The sequence below is a fragment of the Macrotis lagotis genome, chromosome 3 (genome assembly GCF_037893015.1).
Source record: "Macrotis lagotis isolate mMagLag1 chromosome 3, bilby.v1.9.chrom.fasta, whole genome shotgun sequence".
In the NCBI taxonomy this organism is placed as follows: domain Eukaryota; kingdom Metazoa; phylum Chordata; class Mammalia; order Peramelemorphia; family Peramelidae; genus Macrotis; species Macrotis lagotis.
In genome coordinates this window covers 25,041,535-25,065,115 of record NC_133660.1, presented here as the reverse complement: position 1 = coordinate 25,065,115, position 23,581 = coordinate 25,041,535, and the positions used below count along the sequence as shown (strand labels likewise).

At 39.7% G+C, this 23,581-nt stretch overlaps 1 protein-coding gene across 1 annotated transcript in view; it reads left to right on the top strand.

Annotated features, from left to right (window-relative positions):
• Positions 1-23,121, top strand: part of TRPC3 (transient receptor potential cation channel subfamily C member 3) — a 91,891-nt gene extending 68,770 nt beyond the window's left edge. The window contains exons 8-12 of the mRNA XM_074231536.1: positions 3,889-4,084; positions 6,448-6,657; positions 12,545-12,628; positions 16,132-16,207; positions 19,122-23,121. Coding sequence (XP_074087637.1) covers positions 3,889-4,084; positions 6,448-6,657; positions 12,545-12,628; positions 16,132-16,207; positions 19,122-19,264 — 709 coding nt within the window. The 3' untranslated portion in view covers positions 19,265-23,121. The remainder of the gene's footprint in view (positions 1-3,888; positions 4,085-6,447; positions 6,658-12,544; positions 12,629-16,131; positions 16,208-19,121) is intronic.
• Positions 23,122-23,581: the final 460 nt, after the last annotated feature.

Sequence of the window (23,581 nt, the reverse complement as noted above, 5' to 3'; positions counted from 1 at the left end):
TACAGGTTTTTCTGAAGTCTGCCTGCTCATGATTTCTTACAGACCAATAGATTTCTATCATATTTATAAATCACAACTTGTCCAACCATTCCCCTATTGATAGGCATCCCCTCAATTTCTGATTCTTTGCTGCTTTGACTTTACATGTGAATCTTTTCCCTTTTATTCTGATCTCTTTGGGATACAGACTTAGTAGTGGCATTGCTGGATCAAAAGACATGTTCAATTTTATAGCCTTTTGGGTGTAGTTCCAGATTGTACTCCAGAATGATTGGATTAGTGTCCCAGTTTTTCCACATCCCCTCCAACACTGATCATTTCCTTTTTCTGTCATATTGGTCAGACTGATAGGTGTGAAGTAGTATCTTAGAGTTGTTTTAATTTGCATTTCTTTAATTAGTAATGATTTAGAGCAGTTTTTCATATGACTATAGTTAGCTTTAATTTCTTCATCTGAAAATTATGCAGTGGAGTCAGGAGAATGGGAGTATTAAATCCAGCCTCAGATACTTACTAGCTGTGTGACTTTGAGCAAGGCACTTCACCCTGACTGCCTGGCATCCAGGGCCATCTCCAGTCGTCCTGATTTCTATCTGACCATTGGATCCAGATGGCTCTGGAGGAAAAGGTGAGGCAGGTGACTTAGAACAGACCCCCCACACACACTCACGTCCCTGACGATGTCATGGTCTTCTTCAAGAATGATGGACAAAGGGGCAGCTAGGTAGTATAGTGGATAAAGCACTGACCCTGGAGTCTGGAGTACCTGGGTTCAAATCTGGTCTCAGACACTTAATAATTACCTAGCTGTGTGGCCTTGGGCAAGCCACTTAACCCCGTTTGTCTTACAAAAACCTAAAAAAAAAAAAAGAATGATGGACAAAAAAAATATAATTGGGGAATGTCATGTATTTTTATTTATTTTACTCAGTTCCACCTATATTTTAGAAATGAGACCTTTATCAAAAACACTGATTGTAAAAATTGTTTCCCAGTTTTCTACATACCTTCTAATCTCTGTGTAAAAACTTTTTAATTTTATATAATCAAAACTATCTATTTTTTTATTGTGTAATGCTCTTTATATTTTCTTTGGTCCTAAATTCTTCCCGTATCCATAGATCTGACAAATAGACTATTAAGAAGAACTTCAAATGCTAAACAAAGGAGTTTGTATTTTATCCTCGGGGCCATTGGGAGCTACTGAAGCTTCTTGATCAGGAGAGTACCCTGGTGACAAGTACAATCAGAGCTCTTCTTTAGGAATAGCAACTTCTCATCTTTGTGGAGCCTGGACCTAAAGAAATGCTCCTAATCCTCTGTGTGCCTCATAATCTCTCCAAGGATCGCTGTCATAATTCTCAAAATTGCACAGACTTGCTTTCTATAGTAATCTCTCACAGACTTTTTCTGTCATGACATTCTCTTCCTCACAGACCCGTCTGCAAGGGCAGTTAAACTGTCTAGATTTTATTTCCTCTGTTATAGAAACATAGTAACAATAACCAAAGCCTCTGTGAGAGAAGTTATTTAAAAGGGGGTTATACAGAGATTTTAAAAGTATGTAGTGCCTTTACAGGGAGAAAGAGATGGGGAAAACAGTGTAAACAGAGATAAATTAATAGAAGGTGGGGTGTGATGAGGTGAAGCAGAAAAAGTGATGGAGGGAATTCTGCACAGGGAGAGATCCCTCACCAGGAGGAGGGTCAGGGAAGGAAGGCTTCATGGAGGGGCTGACATCTGAATCTCAGCCAGGAAAGAGGACTGGAATTTTGAAAACAAGAGATGAGAAGGGGAGGGCATTGCAGGGATGGGGAATGACCTATACAAATGCCTAGAAGAAGGAAATGCCATTGAAGTTTGGGAAACAGCCTCAGGAATTATAAGGGGGTAAATTCCCAAACAAACCCAACAAATAAAACCCCAAAGATAAAGGAGTTTTGGGGTCAATCTATTTCAGCCTGATTCCCAGTCTTGGGAAGCATTTTCTAAGAGACTCTGTCTAGTCTGATAGCATCTAGTCTGATGATGATAGTTATCATCATCAACAATAACTATAACAACCAGCACTTATATTATGCTTCGGGCCCTAGCTGGGGCAGTGAACAGAATCCTGAGCTTGAAATCAGGGTGACTCCTCTTCCTGAATTCAAATTCAGCCTCACACTAGTTGTATGACCCTGGGAAAGCCACGTAACCTTCCTTGCCTCGGTTTCCTCATCTTTAAAATGAGGTAGAAAAGGAAATGGCAAATCACTCCAGTACCTTTGCCAAGAAAACCCCAAATGGGGGCCCAGAAACAGATACAGCAAAATATTGTCTTAAGGGTTTCAAAGTGCTTTTATAAATACTGGTGATCCCCAAAATCTTGATGATGATGTCTGTCCTTCATTCTTTTTTTTTTAAGATTTTTCAAGGCAATGGGGTTAAGTGGCTTGCCCAAGGCCACACAGCTAGGTAATTATTAAGTATCTGAGGTCGGATTTGTACCCAGGTACTCCTGACTCCAAGGCTGGTGCTCTATCCACTGTGCCACCTAGCTACCCCCTGTCCTTCATTCTTGAAGAAGACCATGACATCATGGAGGTAATGCCATTACAAGCACATGAATTTGAGTGAGGTGGGACTGTGCTAAGACCCCAGCCTCACTTTCTCCTTCATAGCCATCTGGGTCCAGTGGCCAGATATGAATTAGGACAACTGGAGATGGCCCTGGTGCAAGGTAGTCAGGGTGAAGTGACTTGTTCAAGGTCACAGAAGTTAAGTGTCTGAGGCTGGATTTGAACTCAAGTCTTCCTGATTCCAAGCCAGTGCTCTATCCACTGTGCCACCTAGCTGTCCAAAAGTCTTAGTGCTGTTTTAATGATAAATAACCTCAAAAATATAAATGCTACAATTTTCTTTAAAAATATAATTGGACATTTCATTTATATTTCTTTTACACTGAATAATTTCCTTTAAACTAAGTAGTTTTGTATATTTTGAATAATAGAGTTTTCATTTGAACAAGAAGGCACACCCTATCCTTGTTCATTGTATGGCTGTCAATTTTGGCTTGAATCTCTCTCTGACTGTGGAGCAGCATAGGAGGTGATTTTGTTTTGCTTATCTCTCTTGGTCCCCTGATCTATCACTATTGGGCTTTTTCTTGGGTGATCACACATCAAAGCAGTCATATATGAATCAAAAACGTCATTCTTTGGATGACTGGAAGGCTGAGATTACAACTGCCATCCTTTGAGGCACTGCTGAGAAAAGTTTTTACAAAGATCCTGAAACAATAAATAGCATGAAATGGTAGTTTGAAATTTTAATAAGAAAAATCAGTATCTTAAAATTTCAAATAATCAACCTTTCAAGTACCATTTTTTGTAAGTTTGTTACATTTATAATTTTAAAATATAGCAATATCTAGATGCTTCTAAGTACAAATGCTAGCCCTAGAGTCAAGAAAATCTAAGTTCAAATTCAGCCTCAGACACTAGATGTGTGACCCTGGGGAAGTCATTTAAGCTCTGCCACAGTTTCTCAGTTGTAAAGTGGAGATAATACTATCAACATTTGAAGATCAAATTTGTAAATCACCTGGCACATTATGGGTATTAGATAAGTGCTAACTATTTTTATTGTTATTGTTAAAAATTTTTAAATTCACTAAGACTTTTGGGACACCCTGTATAATCTCAATTTCATCTCACTGCTATTCTAGCACCTACCCCAGGAAATGCATACATTATTATTTCCATTTATAGATGAGGGGACTTGAAGAGACAGAGGCACAGTGAAAGGTTCAGGGCTCATGGAACTGAGCTTTACAGAGTTCCTCTAGTCTAATTCCTCATGACAAGAATTGTTTGTTGATCCTTGTGATCCCCCTTCTTTTAACAGAGTGGAGGAGAGCTTCAAGACTTTGTTTTGGTCCATATTTGGATTATCAGAAGTGACCTCCGTGGTGCTCAAATATGATCATAAATTCATCGAAAATATTGGCTATGTGCTCTATGGAATATACAATGTCACCATGGTTGTGGTCCTTTTGAACATGCTGATTGCAATGATTAATAGCTCTTACCAGGAAATTGAGGTAAGGTCTGGAGGGCATCTCTTCCAGGACATTCTAATAATATGGTATTTATGGGGGTTTGCCCTGAATGGTAGAGATTGAAAGATCATTGATTACAGCTTGGAAGGACCTTAAACCAGGCCCCTCATTTTGCCAATGAGGAATCCTTGTCTAAAGAGGTGAAGAGCCCCGTCCCACCCCTGTCCAATCAAACAGGTAGTCAAGCATCAGGGTTGAGTTTTTAATGTAATTCCACACCAGATCAAACCTTCACAAACCTCTAACCCAGAATGTAAACCTTGGAGAGTGTGATCTGTTGTTCACCTGCCCATCCCAGACTGAATGAATGAAGCACTGTGCTAATCAGTGAGAATACAGGAAAAAAAGTAAGATGGTCCCTACCCTCAAGAAAAGAAAACACCTGTAAAGGAGTGAAGGCCAGGAATTATGCTTAGGTTTGAAAAGTCACAGGGATGGTAAGTTCAGACTGATGGGAAATCAATGGACCTTCCATTTCCAGAAATAATGATAGTATTGATTTGGCTGCTGTTCCCAAAGCAAGAGGCAAAACAACTTGGGGTGGGGGATAGTACCTTGAGACAGCAGTCTTGACTAACACATCTTAATAGATTGGCCATACAGCTTTTTCTCCAAAATTAGAAAATGGGCTCTTTTCAGCTACTGAATTTTTCTTGTATGCATTGTTACACTAATTTCTTTTTAATAGTCTTGACCTTATTGTAATGTTTTGAAGCATGATGCATACAACATAATATCATCCACAAACAAGAACATTGGGGGTACTCAATAATTTATGAGGAATCCCTCTTCCATTTGAACCTTGTGTAGAGTATTCTCAATGTCATGGCCAGCCCCTTGGGTTACTTCCCAAAGAAGTCATGGATTAGGGTGTTGCAGTGGATTGAGAGCCTGGGTTCAAATCCTACCTCTGACATATTCAAACTGTGCCACCCTGGGCAGGTCATTTAACCCCACTCAGATTTGGACAACTGAGACTGCAAATTGCAGAGAGGGTGCTGCCCTGCATTAGTGGAAGGAGTTCTCTCCTGAGAATACTCAATAACAATGAAATCCCAGCTACAGCTCATATCTTGATATTACTATTATTATTATTATTATTATTATTATTATTGTTATACTCCATTAATAAATAGAGGATTACTGAACAATTATCTCTAGAGTTTCATTTATCAAGGATTTTGTTTTATCTTAACATATAAAATGAAAGATTTCCTTGTGGAGGGATGGCTTTCAGTGACTTTCCCTACTTAGCCAAATGCCTTTTTTTTAAAGATAGACAATAAATAAAGTGGGGTGTGTCTGCTGTAGAAAAAAGTCTGCCTACTGCATTTCCATGTTTTCATCAAGGCTGGTCCTCCATATGTATATCTTATAAATTCTCATAAAAATGTAATGAGATAAAAAAGTGCAGCCCAGTAGTAATTAATGTTATCTCATTTGCTTTTTGGGATTATAATATAAAGAAAAGCTAATAAAAGATTAATAAAATAACAAATCACCTACATATTTTTATGTACCTGTATCTATCCTGGAAAAGTTCTACTGGATTCTGTTGCACCTAAATGAGGCTTTGTAACCTTGGATGTATCATGAACTACTTTTACTTTAACAGCCTGGAGAAGCTGATGGAACTCTTCTTTGGATACTATTTTTAAAGCATTAAATGAAATATTTAGGGATTACAAATGAAACCAATTATATTGAACTGCAATTATAAAAAAAGTAAGAAAATAAAAAACTAAAGGAAAAAAATAATTTTTTCCCCACAAGACAGAGGGGTTATGTGACTTGACCAAAGTCACACACAGCTAGGTAATTTAATTGTCTGAGGCTGAATTTGAACTCAGGTCCTCCTGACTTCAGGGCCAGTGCTCTATCCATTGTGCCACCTAGCTTCTCCATAAAACCCAATTTTTTGAAGACTGTCTCACTATCTCCCTCATGTTGGAAATACAGTAGCCACTCATTAGTCTAATCCCACATTGATCAACTGGAAGGCTTTCACCTATTCTGTTTTCTCCTCTTTATGAAGCTTATTGGCCATCTATACCTTCTCCCCCATATTGGTGCTCAATTAGTGCAGACCCCCTGATCTCTCATTGGCTTATGTCCTACTGTAGCTCAGGATCCCAGATCTCAACAATTAATTAGCTTCAGGCTACATAATCTGCCACCAATAAGCACATCATGACAATTGTGGAATCAATTATATTGGGAACCAATTATATTGCAATACAGTAATGAAAATAAGTCAGTCAGGGGTCCCAAGATTAAGAATTTCTGCTCTAGACTACTTAGTTTAAAATATAAATTGGTGTCTTTTTTCCCACTTTGTAATACAGGATGACAGTGATGTTGAATGGAAGTTTGCTCGCTCAAAACTTTGGTTATCTTACTTTGATGATGGGAAGACGCTACCTCCACCATTCAGTCTGGTGCCCAGTCCCAAATCCTTTATTTATCTCATCATGCGGATTGTTAATTTTTCCAAGTGCAGGAGGAGAAGACTGCAAAAGGATATAGAAATGGGGATGGGTAACTCCAAGTCCAGGGTAGGTATTGAAAACTTCTCCAGGTCTAAAATAAATGTGTTTGTCTCCCCATCATTGTCCTTTGTTATTTGTAGACTATTTTCTATTTGTGAAGTTGAAAGGTGTTGGAACTCTTCATGGACTTTCATAGAATAAGCCATATTTTAGTACCATCCTAGGACTTTTAGAGATAATGTACATGCCTTTAATTAAAGCTTCATCTAACCCATTGGAGACAAAAACAATGTCCACTGGAGTAGATACTATAAATTTTGCTTTTTTTAATTCCATATATCTACCATTAATAGAAACTTTAAAAGTTTAAAGTTAATTCTTTAAGCTATTATAATTTAAAGTCATTTTCCTTTCGTTATATCTGGAGTAGAAACAAGTGCCTATTTCCCATCATCTATTTTTATTTTTGAAAAGCATTCCCCCTCTTCCCTCACCCCCCAAAAATATCTGCAAGCAAGCTTTTCTCCAGGCTAAGTAATCTGAATTTCTTTAGGGACTGAGGATATAGCAATGAATACAGATATAGAAGAACTCAAATCAGCCTCATCAAGTTTTCTTGCAGCCAGTTTCAGTTATTATATGCAGGGACTAAATTAGCCCATGGTAGCATTGGGGAATCAAAATGGAATGGGCAAGATTGATGGAATAACTGTGTTCTATAAAAGCAACTTATTTTAAAAAACTTCATTGCCAAAGGGGTATAATTAATGTAGTAGGTTGAGGAGTGACTTCAGGACCTTAGAGAAAGGAAATGTACACACACATATGCAAACACACACTTATACACATACATACATACATACACAATATCCAGGCTTTTCAAAAAACATTATAGTTTGAGAGAAATTATTATTTCTTTCTTGCATTTAAGAGCTAATTATTGTATTGGGATAAGATTTCCCCCCTTTCCTAACTTTCTCATCCAGAAATCAACCAATGCAGGAAATCTTGAGCAAAACCTTACCCAGCTTAAAATCTGATAAAGACAGTAAAAGAAATTCTAAGTTTAGGTGAATGGGTTGATTGGGGAAATGAGAGTTCTTTTCGTTAGACAGGTGATATGGAAGCCATTTAGTCTCCAAGACTTGGGTGATTCAAATTATATACTGTCAAGACCCTCATTAGAATGAGCCCACATTAGAGGCAGCTAGGTGGCATAGTGGATAGAGCACTGGCTTTGGAGTCAGGAGTGCCTGGGTTCAAATACGAACTTAGACATTTAAGAATTACATGGCCATGTGGCCTTGGGCAAGACACTTAACCCCATTGCCTTGAAAAAAAATCTAAAAATAACCCCAAAAGAATGAGCCCACATCTTATAAAAATATTCATTTTCTCCTTAGTTGTCAACCAATCAAGTCAATGGCCATCCTCAGGAACACCTACTCTTCCCAGGGCATATAAGAATTGAGTAAGTTCTATGATGGTTCTTTGGAATTTGAGAGTGCCACTGACCTCTTTAATTAATAAAATTCCAGCTTTATTATTAAAATTATTAAAAACTCAGAAATGATGTCTCTCACACTTGTTAAACATCACAGTTGAGAGAAAAAAGATTAAAAGAAGTAATGGGACTATGATGCTGATAGCAGATCTTATTACTGTTTTCTCTGCCAGGGAGAGAATGATGTCTGTCTGGCTTTGATAAAAATGACTAGCAGAGGGTTGCTCTATAAGATAAATAAGGCAATAATAAGAGAACACAAATTAGTTGCCCTTGGGGAATTCAAGTGAATTGGTCCAGACAAGCTACGTCATGCAAAGGGAAAATAGGGCAAGGTATCACAGGACCAGGGAAAGGCACATGTTGTCCCAGTTTTCAAAAACAGGAAGAGAACAAAGTCTGCACACTCTTGACCAACGAACTTGATTTTGATTCTTAGGGAAATTAGAGAACACGTCATGAAAGATGGTTAGTGAATGTCAAGAAAAGTTAGCAGTGATTGCAGAGACTCAGCCTGTTTCCATCTAGAACAGGTCAGACCAGACTAATTTTATTTCTTTTTTTTTTAAACAAGACGTTGACTGATCCAGGGGATGCCAAGATATAGTTTAGCTAGATTTTAGTGGAGCATTTGATAAGTATGTCATACAATTTTTAGAGGAAAGATAGAGAGATGTGGAGTAGAGGGTAATATAGTTTAAAGGATTTAATACTGGCTGAAGGGCTAGACTCAAAAAATAGTTGTTAATGGCTCCATGTCAACTTGACAGGAAGTCTCTGATGGAATACCCCAGGGATTGGTGCTGGGTCCTGGGAAGTTTTATTTTTTTCCAGTGACATAGATGGTATGTTCATCAGTTCTGTATATGACACAGAATGGGAAAGGTAGCTAACAAAATAAATAATAGTCAAGAACCATAAAGATCCAAAACGTCTAAAGCACTGGGCTAAACCCAGAGGTATGCTAATAAATATTTAACAGTCAACTCAGCTGAAAACATGATATACTTTAAAGTTTGAGCTATAGTATTAACATTTTCTCCATCATTGTCTGAAGTCTAGACAATTGATAAAACAATAAATCAAACCCAGATTTGTATTATTTCCTAATTTCCAAAGTGTAAATACTCCCACTGAAAATTCAAAAATTCATTTTAGCCCTGACTAAATCAAATAAAATGAAATTCATTGGGGATAAGTATCAAGTCTTCAGTGTAAAAGTAAAGTATTCAGATATAAAGTTAAAAAAATCAAAATCAAAATGAGCTAACATAAGGATAATTAGAAAGCAAGTTGAAAAGGTTGAGTTTAGTTTACCAAATGTTTTACAATCAACTTTCTGAAATTGAAAAAATACATGCATGACACACTTTTAAGTTTTTAATCATTCCCATCTTCTCCATCACTTTAACTCTAATCTTCAAAATAGCCCTAATTTGTAGTATTTGCCTAATTCTAAAGTATATATTCTTACACTGAAAATCTAGCCATCACTCTTGTAACTTCAACACATTCCTTTTGTTTTTTCAGTACCTCCTTGGAGGAATTCTCTAGAGATTTACATTTCTCCTGCAGGGTCTAATGCCAAGAGATTTTGTACTTTATGATTGTTAGTACCAGATGGCAAAGCTATTCCCTGAAGGCACCATGTACTAGATGTCACCCTGGTCACCATTGGAATGAGGTAGAGGTTGACATAAGTCATGGAATCATAGAGACCATTCATTCCAATTCCCTTATTTTAGAGAGAAGGAAACAGAGGCATTTGACCTCAAAAGCTCTCTGGTCCAGCCTTTTTCTTTCTTTCTTTCTTTCTTTCTTTCTTTCTTTCTTTCTTTCTTTCTTTCTTTCTTTCTTTCTTTCTTTCTTCCTTTCTTCCTTCCTTCCTTCCTTCCTTCCTTCCTTCCTTCCTTCCTTCCTTCCTTCCTTCCTTCCTTCCTTCCTTCCTTTCTTTCTTTCTTTTGCAAGGCAGTGGGGTTAAGTGACTTGCCCAAGGTAACCACAGCTAGGTAATTATTAAGTGTCTGAGGCCGAATTTGAACTCAGGTCCTCCCGACTCCAAGGCTGATGCTCTATCCACTGGATCACCTAGCTGGCCCCAGCCCTTTTCTTTTTAGAGATAAAGAAACTAAGACCAGGGAGGTTAATCTTAAAATTAACTTCATGGTCCCATCCTACCTCCCCATAAAGAAATATTTGTTATCTTGAGATTTAGCCCATTTGAAGATCAGGTTTGCCAAAATGTCTCAGGGGCTGAAATTGACTTCCTTTTTAACAACTGGACTTAACCAGTTTTTAAAGATTTTCAACTTTTGAACTGGGAAGACATGGATTCAAGTCTTGTCTTTGATATATACTATCGCTGTGACAAGTCCTCTCAATGGCTCTTAGCAATTCTCTAAAACAATAATTATAGAGAAAGGGATCTGCCTTGTTCTAAGGAATTTCCTCATCTGAGAGCACCCCATCCCAGTGGAGTCCAATTCCAATCTCAATCCCCTATCCTTCCTGTTGTGAAAACTGAAAACCTTCACAAGAGGGTAGCAGTTGGCTACCCCAGTGCAAATCTTTAATCCAGATTGTGTTTTGCAAACTGAAACCTATGGAGAAGAAAACCACAGGCATGGTGGCAGGGATGGCACAGAGCTGAGTTCTATTTTAAGGTGCGCAGCTGATACACATGTTGCTGCTCTCAGAGAGAATAGAGATCCTACAAATAGAAAAAAGGTTGATCCCTCTAGAGCCCCTTCTCAGGGGCTTCCTGGCCAAAATAAACCTAGTGGAAAACCCACCATCCACATTTTCCAACTTTTTAACAGTGAGCTGTGTGTTCTCTCTTCCTAATCCTCTTCACAGATGCCGCTTCTGTACCAACCAATCCAAAATGGGAGAATGACAATATTTGCAATATTTTTAATATTAAGGGTGGGGAAGGAGAATTTTGATCTGTGACCTTAAAAAAACTCTCTTGCAAACTGTGGAGGTAACCTTAACCCTAACCTCTTGTGGGAAGCAACAAAATACCTCCTTATATAGTGATCTGACCAGTCTAGGGAAGGTTTGTCTGAAGTCCAAAGATTTCACTGCTATAGGGTGAGGAAATGCTAGCAATGCTGGGTGTCATCTAATCTGCAACTTAGAAAGTCACCTAGAGCCTTGGGGGGAGGTGGGAGTTAAATGACTTGCAAAGGGTCACAGGCCAGGATGTACCAGATATGGGATTTGAACCTAGACCTTTCAGGCTCCAAGGCTGCTGGCTACCCACTATTCCATCCTATCATCCTGTAGACAACAATGAAAGCTAGTAGAGACAGTGAGGATTCTCTGATATCCACTCCAATTTTGTCCACCCTTGCTCCCAGCCACTTCCCAGGTGCCCCCCTTTTTCCCTGCCTTCCCCCATGATCTTACTGTCATCTGGTAGTTATCGAACTCTGCTACATTTTGTTCACCGATGCCAAGGTGTGAGCTTTGAATAGCTTATGGTATAACTCTTTCTTATCCCAAAAGGACTCTGAGATCCAAAGAAATGAAGCTGTAATGGTAGCAATGAAATTTTTGGATAGAGAGCCATTCCTGTTATAGTGATGGGCTTCCATCCTCTGCCTCCATGGGAAGCAGAGTTAGTTCTGCCTTTTCTGTATCACTGGTTCATCAGTGGAGTGATTGATTGATCATTCCCATCCACTCAAAATGGCAAAGCATAGGCAACACTTAGCCTAATTCTTAAAGTGTCTTGGAGGGTGACCTCCATTGATGGGAAATTCAGGATCATTATAACATTATAGGCATTGCAGATAGAAAACCAAAACCAAAATACTCTCGAGGATCTTATATTCTAATGAGAGAAAAGGAGCCCAGAAAAAAATTTCTTTATTTCATAAAGAAAAACACTTCAGTAAAATGAACAACAGACCCGTTTCTAGAGAGCACCAGCTCCTCAGAGCCTCAGAACAATCTGCAGGACCAATAGTGGGGCTAAGAAAGAAGAAAACATTTTCAATGTGGGCAATGTATTTATTGGTTTTATAAATTTAAGTAGCTCCATATTTTAAAGAACAAGGATATTGACTTCATTGAAAATAATAATAATAATAGTTGTAGATACTGTGCTAAATACTTTTTAAACATCTCATTTTCATTTTTAATTATTCTCAATTTACAGTTGAAGAAACTGAGGCAAACAGAGATTAAGTGACTTGTCCAGAATCACAATTTTTTATTTAGGCCTTCCAGTCTCCAGATTCATCATCTATCATGCACCACCTTGTTGCCTCAAAAAACTTCTGCCAACCAACCTCAGTTATTATTTCTAAAACATGTTTGAAAAGAGTGCTACCCCCAAACTTGAACTCCGGAAATCCCAGGGAGAAAATAGAAAGGTAGATGGTAGTTTTGATTTCCAATGAATGTATTCTCATTTACTAGGTTAATTGTATTTTTTCCTAGTTAAACCTCTTCACTCAGTCTAACTCCAGAGTTTTTGAATCACACAGTTTTAACAGCATTCTCAATCAGCCAACACGCTATCAGGTAAGTGCTTATTGGGCATGTATTTGTGTATGTGCACATGTGTAACTGTGTGTTTGTGAGTAGAATCCATTCTTCATTTGTACTGTGAGTTTTAGAGTTGGATGTGAGAGTGCAAAGGAGTCATTCCAGAATATTCTAAGTCAAGTGTGGCTATGGTTTGGGAAGACCAGTTAACACCAGGTCAGGCTACAGAAAACCAGTACAAGTTTGTTGACTAGCCATCTAGCCATGTTATCCTGGCCCAGATTCATAAATGTCTTGCCTTTAGGCAACTCTTTTATCCCCAAATTATTTTCTATCTCTTGGGGCTTTCTCTTCATAAGTACCACCTTGAAGGGAGAATGGGAGTTGGGGAGAAGGAAATAAGATTTATTAAGTATTTAGTAACACTTTATAATTATTATCTCAATGAATGCTCACAATAACCCTGGAAGACAGATGCCATTATAATTTGCAATTTATAGATGAAAAAACTGAAGTAGACTGTGGGGAGGTGACTTTTCCAGGGTCACACAGCTAGACTGTCTCTGACACTGTATTTGAACTCAGGTCTTCCTGATGCCAAATCCAGTGTTGTATCCACTGTACCACTCAGCTGCCTTGAATGATATTGTGTATTTTTCATTTTAATATTGGATGAAACATTTGGAAGCTGATCTCAAATTTAAGGATGGTGGAGGGCACCCAGATTTGAGCACGGTTCCTCTCCCTTTGAGTTGATCATTTAGTCTCCAAATTTTTTGGCTGTTTCTGGTGGTGATCCAACCCCCAGATGAGAATAAAGGGTATCAGAAAGTGAGGATGGGTAGCTGGTTAAATGGTTGTAAAATTCAGAGCTGATATGGGGGAAGGGGGCTGGGGGGGCTGGGGCTTCTTCCACATTACTTCCACATGGATAAGAGAGAGAGAGAGAGAGAGAAATGGAGAGAGAGAGAGACAGAGAGACAGAAGAGAGAAACAGCCTGGGGAGGGGGGTGTGAGTGTTCCCAAATTTGTTTAGCACAAAGCTGACTTTGATGTTTAAATATTCTGCTATGAACTGAAATAAGAAACCTATCATTGCCAAAGACAGATATCCAAAGACTGAACCAATATTAGATGTATGATTTGGAAGTTGCCCAGGTACCAAGGGTTGTGAAGCTGGTCCAGTGCTGCCTGCCTCACTCTTCCCCACCCCACCTGGGCTCTGCTCATTGTACTGTGGACCCTCTCTCACTGTGACCTCTGCCCAGTTTGCTCTCACTCATCCTGGCAGTATCCTCTCCAAGCCCCCAGTCCCTTAGACCAGACATTGTCCTGACTCCTTCCTTCTCTTCCTGGGGGATCCCTTGCTGACATTAGCAATGAGGTTCTGATCTCCTGGGCATCCACCCACTCTTTACTCCCCTCCTCAGTCCCAGGTAATGAATTCACACAACAGATACACCAGTCTAGTGAAATTCAAATAGACAATCAACAAACATATCAAATAGTGTTAAACTGGGGGGGGGAATAAAATACTAAATTAAAAAAGTTTTTTAAAATAGCATTATATAGAACTTTTAAGGTTTGCAGAGTATTTTACATAGATTGTCTCATTTGGTCCAGCCAACCACCCTGTCAGGTAGGTTTTATAGATATCATAAGGCAAGAAAGATAAATGATGTGTGTCTTTAAGGTCACACAGCTAGGAAGAATCTGAGGCAGGATTTGAATTTAAATCCAGGGGTTTCTGCTTCCAAATCCGGGATTCTATTTCCTTTATCACTTAGTGGCCTTAACAATATGTTTTTTTTAAGGGAGAAAGAAAATAAGAGGAACAGGAGCGGGGAGAAAGAGAAATGGGAGAAAAGGAGAGAACAGAGTAGAAAGGGAGAAAAGAAAAAGATGATAGAGGAGGAAGGGGGAAAAGGGAAGAAAAAGAGGAAAGAAGAGAGGTAACACAAAGAGAGAAAGGAAATGAGGAGAAAGGAAGAGAGCCAAGAGAGAAGGAGAAGGGGAGAGGCAGAGAAGATAGAGAAAAAGAATAGAAGAAAAAGGAAAGGAAGAAGGAAGGAGAAAGGGTGGAGAGGAGGGAAGAAGGAATAAAGCCAGCATTTAAGTGCCCACATGTCCCAGGCAAGGTGCTAAACAATTTTCAACTGTTACCTTACTGATCTTCCCACCAACCCTGGAAGGCTGTTGTTATAGTTGGGAAAAGGGAGGAAGACACTTGTCCAGGGTCATACAGTAGTAAGTTCTTGGGGTTCAGTTTTAACTCAGGTCTTCAGACTTTGGACCCAGTGCTTTAAAGAGGAAAAAAGGGGGAAAAGAGAAGAGAAAATGTATAAGGGAAAGAGAAGAAAAGGGTAAAAGGAGAGAAAGAAATGAGGACAGAGGGAGAGGGAAAGAGGAGGGGGAGAGAGAGAGAGAGAGAGAGAGAGAGAGAGAGAGAGAGAGAGAGAGAGAGAGAGAGAGAGAGAAGAGAGAAACAGCCAGGGGAGGGGGATGAGAGTGCTCCCAAATTTGGTTAACACAAAATACTATGAATTGTGAATTCTTAGCATTTCTCAGCAAAATGACTTGTAACAGGTCACTGGGAAACCAGCACTTTGCTCTCCCTGTCCCTGGTAGAGGGAGGTCCAAGGTGAGGCACCTCTAGGGTGTTGAGGCCCCATACTCTTTCCACTGGTCCCCCCCCAGGTTGAGTGCTCTATGTTGCTACTAGCATACTATTGGGGGGGTCAGGCAGGATTTTCCATGACATGATGGAAGCAGTAAAGTCCTGAGGGAGAGTGTCCAGGAAGTGCTGTAGCCCTGGACCCTAAGCTCTGGTGGAGAAGTGATAAGAACTTGGTTTTAGATGGTGGTTTGGGGTTCCAGGAACATTGGTCACCACCCTGGGAGGTGGGGTAACGCCACTGGTCATGCCAACGTCTTGATTCTCTAGATGAGGGTCCTGAGGCCCTGGGGGGGTGCTGCTGGGCCCTGGAGGTCTCTTGACTTCTCATTTACTCTTCTGCTTCCATGTTATGTCTTCTGATGGGTTAGAGACCCCCGAGGCCCAGAGATGGCATTGGCAAGGCCACTTCAGAAAGGATTATTGAGGGGGAGGATCCTGGAAATGATCCTGCAGTGGAGTCTAGTTCATTGGCAGGAGAAATACAATCTTCAAAGCTTAGAGGGGACCTAGGATTTAGGCTCTTAGTTGGTTCATCTTCCTCACTTGGAAAAAAACAAACAAACAAACCCCAGAAGCTGTGAGCAGGTAAGGAGTTTTCCCAGGGTTACATGGGGAGAACGGAGCAAAGAATTCAAACCCAGATCTGTGCCTCCATAGGCACTGCCTTTGGGACATCTCCCCTTCCCTCCCCCAGAGCCACCCAGGCCCCAGTGATTGTCAGGGTTCTTCCACGCTGACAGAGGCCATTCAAGTCATTTCTCTCCTGGCATGTTTGCTTACAGGTGCCTAGGACTCTTGGGAGAGTGAGTTGTGAATTCTTTCCCGATGTAAACAGGGGTATAATTATGTCTTCTTTCTGCAGCAAATAATGAAAAGGCTCATAAAGCGTTATGTTCTGAAAGCCCAGGTGGACAAGGAGAATGATGAAGTCAATGAAGGTGAGTGGTCCTCAGAGGAGAAATTTGTTTGGCCAAGGGTTTTAGCAAAGATGAAAGACAATATCTCTTGAGGGGATGGAGGGAGAAAGACAGACAGACAGATACACTAACACAAAGACAGAGACAAAGATGGAAATAGAGAAAAGGAAAAAGAGGGAGAAAGGAAACAGGAGAGAGGGAAAGAGGGGGTAGGAAGAGCCCTTTGGACGCTCCAGAAATTAGAAGTTTGAATTGTCTTTCTGAGCAAGCTGTGGCATGTTTTTCAAGGATCTGAGCAGTCACAAATTAGGGGTTTTTTGTTCATGAGGAAAAGAGAGTAAGAATGAAGGGTCCAGAGGAAGCTCTCCTCCTCTGGTAAGGGAGGGAACTGGGAATGAGAGGTGTCCTGAAGAAAAGGCCTAGATATGACTTCAAGAGGCACCATAGATGATATGTACACTAGACTTGGGGCCAATATCTGGATTAAAATCCTATCCCAGAAACTTGCTTTGGGACTCCATGCAAGTCACTTCCCCTTTCTAATTTCCTCAATTGTAAAATGAGGGGCTTGATGCTTCTGACCTTTCAAACTCCTTCCAGATCTCAGTCTAGGATCTTAGGGATTCCATGAAGACTCCATATCTAAGAAGCTCCAAATACCCATTTGGTGAAAACCAAAGATCTCTGGGCAGAGCCTTTGGTGACAGGTCATGCTGACTCCCCTGACATTTCCCAACCATCTTTACAAGTCTTTTCCCGCACTGATGGTGTATTAATCTTGGTTAAGCAGAAAACCCATTTTCAGGATACTGAAGAAACTTGCCCCAAATTTTATACAGCTAGTAGGTAGAGGCAAATGTGGAAATTAAACCCATCTTCTTAATATTAGTAAAAACAAAGGAAATCATTTAACTTATTTTAAGTATTGGGTCTCCAAAGCCAAAACTTTCATCACTAGCAGTTTCATGCTGAATTCCCTTCATCTATAGGTTAAGGAGACATATTCTAAAAGAATAAAAAGATCATAGTAAATGTTAGACTCTATTATTGCTTTATAGATGATTCTATAAATAAAAAGGCAAACTGACTTAGAAATATCTTTCTAAGAAAATTCCTGAATTTAAGACCAATATTTGCCTTATTGCCTTATTCACAAGGCTCTCTTTTATAAGGGAGGTCTGAGGGATGTTGACTGAAGGGTACTTTATTTCAGAGATGTTAAACTTAGGCATCAATCTCCCCAACCAAATTAATGTAATTGGGAAATGTTTAACAAAAATAAATAAAAAATACAATACGGCATAGATAATGTAAATTTGTGCTTTCCTTTATTAATATACTTATTATATATATTATTAATATACTTTATATATATATATTAATATACTTGTCTCAGTGGCTAGAGAACTGGTGCTAGAGTCAGGAAGACCTGAATTCAAATCCAGCCTTGGACACTGACCACCTGTGTGACCTTTGTTTACCTTATATTCCCTGAAGAAGAAAATGGCAAACCTTTCCATTATTTTTCCACATTTGGGATCACAAAGAGTTCGATACCACTAAGCAACAACAAAGTCAATTCACCCTGCAAGGATTGTTGCTATTTGAGTTTTTGGGGGTTTTTTTTTAGGTTTTTTTGCAAGGCAAATGGGATTAAGTGGCTTGCCCAAGGCCACACAGCTAGGTAATTATTAAGTGTCTGAGACAGGATTTGAACCCAGGTACTCCAGACTCCAGGGCCGGTGCTTTATCCACTGCACCACCTAGCCGCCCCTATTTGAGTTTAACATCATAATTTGAGAGTGAGCCATAGTTTGGGTGATGGGCCAAATCATTTATGACAGCTGTTGTGATGCTAAATGTCATCCTTGGGATGGGGGGGAACCCCTTAATAGGCAAAGCAGCCCTTGCTGTGCTAAAGAACCTGCCTACCCTACCTCTTCTTATAGTCTGTGCCTCAGGTCTCCTGTTTCACCATCTTATTTCTTGCTGTTTCTCTGGTACAGACACCTGGGACCGGTCAACTTGTCTGCCCACTATTCCCTTTTCCGGCATGTTCCCAACCTGCAAATACCATTCCCTTTCTCTGGAGTACCTTCTTTCTCTGTTCCCATCTCCTGTCCTGAAACTTGCTCAGAACTGACCACTTCCAGGAAGTGCACTTGATAAATCCTCGTTGAATCAAACTAGGTTCATAGACCTTTAGCTTTAGAGCGTCAAGGAAATCTGTTTTCTATAGTCTTCCTCAGTTTACAGATGAGGAAAACTGAGACCCAAGGAGTTAAACTTACTTGCCAAGATCACACAGCTATTAAGTGACATCTGGGTTCATTAACTCCAAATCCGAAGTTTTTCAATTCCCCATTCTGCTTCCTCAAACATAACTCTGAGGTTAGTTGGAAACCCTTGGTCTGACCACCAAATGCAGCCAGAGTATACCTCTCAATTAAAGGAATCTGTAGTATCCCACCTTTTTTAGACAGCCATGGGTGTGGGAGGCATTCTTGTTTATGGGTCAGAGAAGAGGGTGTTAGACAACACTTCTAAGGTTCCTTACATCTCTGGGTCTAAGTCCTGTCATCCCTCTGCACCTACCAGCAAATTGTATCCAAAACCAGTTGTTAAATAAACATGGGATTGGTGATTGCAAATGTCAGTAGTTTAGTAGACTTTTTTTTTTGCAAGGCAAATGGGGTTAAGTGGCTTGCCCAGGGCCACACAGCTAGGTAATTATTAAGTGTCTGAGACTGGACTCCAGGGCCAGTGCTTTATCCACTGTGCCACCTAGTCGCCCCTAGTAGAATTTTTAAAGGGAAAAATTTGAAATTCAAGATATCCTCACACTTCTTTGCACTGAATGTATTTTACATATTTTCTAAATCAATGGATGAGACCAAAAATGACTTTTCACCATCTTTTCTCATAAATACTACAGGTGAGCTGAAAGAAATAAAACAAGACATTTCAAGCCTACGCTATGAACTCTTGGAAGACAAGTCCCAAGCAACAGAGGAGTTAGCAGTTCTGATCCATAAACTCACAGAGAAGCTAAATCCCAGCATGATGAGATGTGAATGACTCAAGGCCTGGGAGTCTCTTGTTGATCATAGCACAAAATACGGGCAATAATATTTCTAACAGATACTTGGGGGGGAGGAGGGAGAAGACTACGTTCATTTTTAGTATACATTGCCTTTATTATGTGAATCTTTCCTTGAAAGCAAAGACTTTAAGATTTGACTGGCTCAATCCATCAACAAAATGATCTTATTTTAATTGTCTGCACTGATATTTTTACATTTTTAAAAAAATAAGAGCATTTTACAAAACAGTTCAGTTGTAGAGGGCTGATCAGTGGAATCTGACCAGCTGGATGAAGGTACAAGTTGGTAAGCCTTGCTTTGACATTTTACTTGGACTTTCCTTGGGAAGCTGTAGTCTTGGTTCTTGTGTGATGTTGAGGAAAGAGTACTTAGATGTTCTGAGAATCATCGAACCTGGGGTTGAATTTACTACAGTTGTGACCTTGGGCCACACCTCTCAGTTTCTTCATCAGTAAAGTGAGGGAGTCCGACCAGATGACCTCCAGGGTCCCTTCCAGTTAAAAAAACTCAATGATGATCTCACTATGTTGGCTTCATTGAGAAGACTGAGGATGCTTCCTGAGCTTAAGTACTTGTGAACCATTGATTAAACTTCATGGGCATCATTTGATTGACTCAGGCAATGAATTTGAGCCACTTCTTGGTATTAGGCACAAAGGGAGCTCTTAGTCTGAGCCTAGATCTTCCTTCAGAGGGATCCAGAGAGGTGAGAACAGACAAATAAGCCCTGAATGGAAGTGGGAGAACAACGTTTAATGCCCCAAAGAGCCCCCTTTCTCACCATCCCAGGAAGGGCATCTATGTAGTGTGATCCATGCCCTTGGTCCCATTGTGGGGCATTTTCACACTCACATGAGAAACCAAAATTTCCAAACCAAGGCTCACCTTCTTAATGGCATCAAGTTGATTAGCCTCTCCTAATTGACTCTCTACACTACATTAAACTATTATGGATCATTTTACTTTTTTTACAACTGACCCCATTTGCACTAACTGGTTGGCCAGAAAAAGAAATAGCCTATACCTTCCCTTGCAGCAAATGATCCAAAAAAAAATTTCTATATGTGCAAATGGGGCTCAGGAAGACTTACTGAGACAATTTTTCTTCTGGGATTATCGATGTTGCCTTTGAGCTGTGAATCAGAAGCTTGATAGCCAGAAGATATTGTACTGTCCAAAGCAATGAACACTGTCATGTACTTAATTTATATATCTGTATATACATATTGTGTATTGTGTCCTTTCAGTCTTAGATTCCTTTACATTTCTCAAGGTCATTTGAATTTAGTCCCAAGTGCATTTTCACAGGGCAGAGCCTTTCTTTTAAATTCTCTACCAGGCTGACACCTTATTGCCGGCTTCTCATTTGCTGCCTTGGATATTTAGCAGCTCAATGTGATAGTCTCACTGAGTGGATTTTGATTTTCATGAGTGTGTTTTTTATGCAAAGAAATCATACACTAAAATGAAGAACGATAAAAGAAATGCCTGAAGTTCTATATAGACCGAGCTCTGAGGAGCTTCAGGAGCTAAATATCATGGGCTAGATGCTTATGCGGCCAGCAGATGTCATCAAGGAGGGCAGAATTTGACTGAGCAGGACTTTTCCCCTTTTAACAGAAAGGGGATAGGTCTAATGTCCCACACTTGTCTCTGCCCATGGATCTTGACTATAGAGATTACTTTTCCAATTGTGGACACCTCATCTCTGGAAATTTTTAGGGAAAAAAGGTGAGAATTCTAGGGACAAAGAGATAAACTACAAGTTCCAACCCAGGGTGATGGCCTCCTAGTTGTCCTTTTCCCCCAGTTATTTTTAGAGGCTTATTAATGCAGATTAAGAAAAATAAAAACAAAAATTCAAAGCCTCCAGGTTCAAGTGACTTCTAATTGCCTGTTCCAAGATGGTTGGTTGTAAAAATCTGTGTATTTCAATAGTCCCTCCAATCTTTGTACCTAAATAAAGTCAAAGGTATTTTAGAAATTATATCTTAATCTAAAAGAAAACAAATCTGAAATGCTAATAAGGAATAGTTTAACAAAAAGAAAAAAAGATTTTGAATTTCAGCCTCCATCATCTCAAATAGAAGAGGTAGGGGGAAGAGCAAAAGGAGACAATTAACAACAATTTGAGTTTCCTCAGAAAAGCTCAGGCTCATTTTCCCCAGAAGGATCCTTAAGAAATAAACAGATCTCAGTGGATAGAGCACCAGCCCCGGAGTCAGGAGTACCTGAGTTCAAATCCAGCCTCAGACACTTAATAATTACCTAGCTGTGTGGCCTTGGGCAAGCCACTTAACTCCATTTACCATGCAAAAACGTTAAAAAAAAAAAGAAAGAAAGAAAGAAACAGATCTGTAAGCAAAAGGTTCCAGAAGTTAATTCTTAAGAAGACAGTCCTCTTATCAAATATCTATTGCCGCTGTTACTGCAAATCACCTGCTCTTTGTCCCTAAAAAAAGTAATTGTGATTTCCTGGGTTAATGAAGGCCCTTCCCCATTCAAAACTCTAAAATCAATCCTGGCTCTTCCCAAGTTGAGCAGGGAAAGCTGTCTCTGAAACACAACTACATCTCCTAATGGACCCTTCTGAATGATCTGTATACTTGCCTGATGTCCCTTGGCCATCCTGTTTTTAGGGGACAACTATATATTTGTCTGGTGACCCTTGGCCATCTTGTTTCTAGAGGACATCTATACTTGCCTGGTGACCCTTGGCAGTCCTGTTTCTAGGGGACATCTGTGTCCATCACTGCAAACACCTTACTGAGGGATGTTTTCATCTTACAAATCATTCCAGTCCAACTTTCTTGGTTTTGGTCTATACTTGCAATTTAATCTCTACAGAGAACTCCACAATGTGTCAGAGGCAGGTCTTTTCAACTCCAAAGCTGACTCTATCCACTGTCACACTGCCTCTTCAACTGTAGAAATAACATAGTCACTGGCACATTTGTATTTGAAGTCTATTTGAATGGATTTGGATACTCCTACAATGGCTCGAACTCTAAGCACTGGAGGGCTGTCATAAGAAATGGAGATTATTTATTTGCCACAAGACAGAAGAAATAGGAACAGTACATGGCCAAAGGGCAGAGAGGCTGATTTACGTTCTGTGTCAAGAAGGACTTCCTGACATTCTGAGCTCTCCCAAAGTGGAGTGAGTCATCTCAGAAAGCAGTGGATTTTCCCCCTTCATTGGAGGTCTTCAAGCAAAGGCTGGGTGACCATTTACAGGAATGTTAGGATGGGGTGGGGGAGATTCTGCTCCAGATAACCACATGCCCTTTGAAGTCCCTTCCTGGAAGATTCTGGCAATCCATAAAGAATCAAGTTTGGAGCCAATAAGGCATCTCAACACAAGGATTTGTATTTGCAAAAATGTATTACCAAAAACTGGGGAAAGACTCAAAAAGACTTCTGCCAGCTAGTTTAAATCACTTAGAGATTTACATTCTAGATCATGAGTTCTCACCCTGCAAGCTGTTCTATAACACTCTCTTAGGAATGTAAACTGTAATTTTTTTCTATCCTATATCCAGATAAAAAAAAGTCCTGCTCAAATGGCAGAGCCAAATACAACTTCCCAGATTCAGGGACAACAGTTAGCATGTCCTGGAGATACTCATAACTTTTCAAATGATTTTATAGTTTCTACCTTGAGAATTTTGTTTCTGTTATCAGGAAAAAGGAAAAACAATTCCCTTCATGCTCTACTAATAGCATATTCATTCTAAACCAGCTTTCCAAATTTCACGTGTATTTTCCAGTTGAATATTTGATGTGAATCCTCAGACCTTAATAAAAGTGAATATTTTAAGTGTTGTGTTAATATCCACTTATATTGACTGTGATAAAAATATGAACTCTTGCTATCATTTAAATACAGAAATCCCTTGCATACTTAGGACATGTCCAGCAGCAAAAGGAGGAATGCCTTTATTTACCCATCTCCTGTCATTAGATCATTAGGACAGGGGTGTTTGCCTCTTTTTTTTGTATCCCTAGTGTTTAGCATAGTGTCTGATCATAGGTTTAAAAAAAAGTTTATTTGGCAGTTAGGTGGTACAGTGGAATGGATGCCAGACCTGGCGTCAGGAAGAGCTGAGTCCAGTCTGGCCTCAGACACTGCCTAGCTGTGTGATCTTGAGCAAGTCACTAAACCCCGTTGCCTCAGTTTCCTCACCTGTCAAATGAACTGGAGAACTGTAACTCTGTCAAAAAAAACTCCAAATGGGGTCACAGAGTTGGACACTACTGAAAAATGACTTAATACCAGTGACTCCTAAGG